This window comes from Hydra viridissima, unplaced genomic scaffold (genome assembly GCF_058129835.1).
Source record: "Hydra viridissima isolate aposymbiotic clone 2 unplaced genomic scaffold, HvirCarnegie_v1 scaffold_10, whole genome shotgun sequence".
Taxonomy (NCBI): domain Eukaryota; kingdom Metazoa; phylum Cnidaria; class Hydrozoa; order Anthoathecata; family Hydridae; genus Hydra; species Hydra viridissima.
The window spans coordinates 3,111,912-3,114,136 of record NW_028324309.1 but is presented as its reverse complement, the minus strand read 5'-3'; the positions used below and the strand labels follow the sequence as shown (position 1 = coordinate 3,114,136).

Sequence of the window (2,225 nt, the reverse complement as noted above, 5' to 3'; positions counted from 1 at the left end):
TAACTATAATAACATGGATAGAAAATTATTTATCCACTTTACTTTCAATATTAAAATCACCAAGTTTTTTCAAAAGGGCATAAGTCCCAGCATTAGAAAAAAGTATAGCAAAAACTTAAGTTCACGCTTGCGCAGTAGTAACTTCCGTAACAAATTTTATCTAAAAATGGTATCTAAAATAATAGATTCAGAACTGGAAATATTTTCTTACTCTCTAACCCCTGGACATGGTCGGAAAAGATCGAAAATAAGCAAAACAGGAGAGAAAAAACGCCAGAGATATTCATCTCTTGGAAAATTACCTGTCATAGCTTGTAGGCACAACAAAAAAAGATGTAAAGCAGGCAATCTTGGCAACCTGGATATTGTTGGTGAGCTCAGTTGTATTACACTAGCCACTTTTGTTAGTTCAGAATTATTATAGTTAGCTATGAGTTTCAATCTATACTATGAATTTAAAATACAAATAATTCTTTATTATATCAATCTTGACATACCAAAATTTTTTTTAGGTTTTTTCCAGAAGCTGTACAATGAAGAATTAAAAGTTAAACAGGATAATTTTCTTCTGAAGTTTGTTAAATTAACTCAAGTTAAAAGACACAGGCCAAGGAATGAATATTTTTGTTTGAGAAAACATTCAATAAACTACAGTATTGCTGACAGAAGTTGTAAAACAGTTCCAGTTTGTAAAAAAACATTTCTTTCCATAACATGTGTTGGAATAAAAAGATTGCATAATCTTATAAAATATTACTCTAAAAATGGGTGTCTGAGACCTGAAAAACGCGGAGGATTTAGACAAACGATAGGTGATAAAGAAATCACCAATTCAATAGTGAATTTTATAAGTCAATATAAAGGTTGTGTTTCACACTATGGGAGAGGGAAAAGTGTTAGAGTGTACCTTTCACCTGAATTAAATGTTGTAAAATTATGGAGAAACTGGAAACTTCATAGAAACCAAGAAAATATGGGTATTTCATCACTTTCTAAATTTAAAAACATTTTTTACACAAAGTTTAATGTTGGATTTGGAAACCCAAGAACAGATATCTGTTCTTTTTGTGAAGCACAAAAGAAGTTGATAAGAAAAACATTTGATACAAAGTTAAAGGGAGAAGAGTTTGCTAAATATCGTCTGCACAAATTAAGAGCAAAAAAATTCTACTCTCTTATGAAAGAGAAAAATGAAAATTTCATTAAAGTGTGCTTTGACATGCAACAAAACCAACCACTTCCTAAATTAAGTGTTAGTGAAGTATTTTATGCTCGACAAATTTGGCTCTATAATTTAACATTTGTTCGACATGATCAAATAGTACAAAACAAAGATAACATTTTTATTTATACCTGGTTGGAAACTCAGAGTGGTAGAGGATCTAATGAAGTTTCTTCAGCCCTGGTTCACTATTTGTCTAAGTTGGAAAAAGATTTAATTACAGAAAGAGGAGCTAAAGTGAAATTAGATCTACATTTATTTTCTGATGCTTGTTCATCACAGAACAAAAACTTTGTTGTTTTGTGTTGTTTGAAAAATTTTGTGGAAACGAGTGTTATGTTTAATGCTGTTAAACATTTTTTTCCAATCAGGGGTCATAGTTTTTTACCTCCTGATCGAGTTTTTGGGCGTATAGAAAAAGTGGTACGCAAAAAAGAAACCATTCTTTCTCCTCTGGAATATTACAAAATATTTTCAGAGCATGGAGCAGTGCAAAAACTAAGAGAAGATTGGTTTCTTAAAGATTACCAAAAAATGGCTAAACAGATTCTTAAAAAAAAAAAGCCATTTCCAATGAGAGATCAGTAAATTATAATTTACTCTCAAAAGAAAATCGAAGTGCAAAGTGCATATTCTGCAGAGCCTTGTCTAGTTAGTTCTTTATTAAAAAAAGGACAGTTATTTGCAAAAATGACTGAAGCAATACCAAGACCATTAGAAAACAAAGTCAAAAAGGAAAAGAAAGCAGATGTAAAAAAGTTAATGGCTTTCTTTGAGGTACCATATGATGCAAAGGACTTCTATGCCTGTATTCTTGATGGTATTGAGGGAGTAATGCAGAATGATGTTGATGAGTTTGATGAAAATGAACCGTTTGTTTAAACTTAATAAAATAATTTTACTAAACTTTTGTTTTGTTTTTTTGTATTATAAAATGTTCTCTATTGTTGTCTTAAAATGAGATTGTCTAAAAATATGTACTAAAAGAATATGATATTAAATC

The 2,225-nt window shown here is 30.2% G+C and overlaps 1 protein-coding gene across 1 annotated transcript; it reads left to right on the top strand.

The window, feature by feature from the left end:
- The first annotated feature begins 147 nt into the window (after positions 1-147).
- On the top strand, positions 148-1,810 carry LOC149882637 (uncharacterized). Its single transcript, XM_090100934.1, has 2 exons — positions 148-371; positions 513-1,810. The coding sequence occupies exons 1-2, from the start codon at positions 167-169 to the stop codon at positions 1,808-1,810; spliced, it is 1,503 nt and encodes a 500-aa protein (XP_089957060.1). The 5' UTR covers positions 148-166.
- The last annotated feature ends 415 nt before the right edge of the window (positions 1,811-2,225 follow it).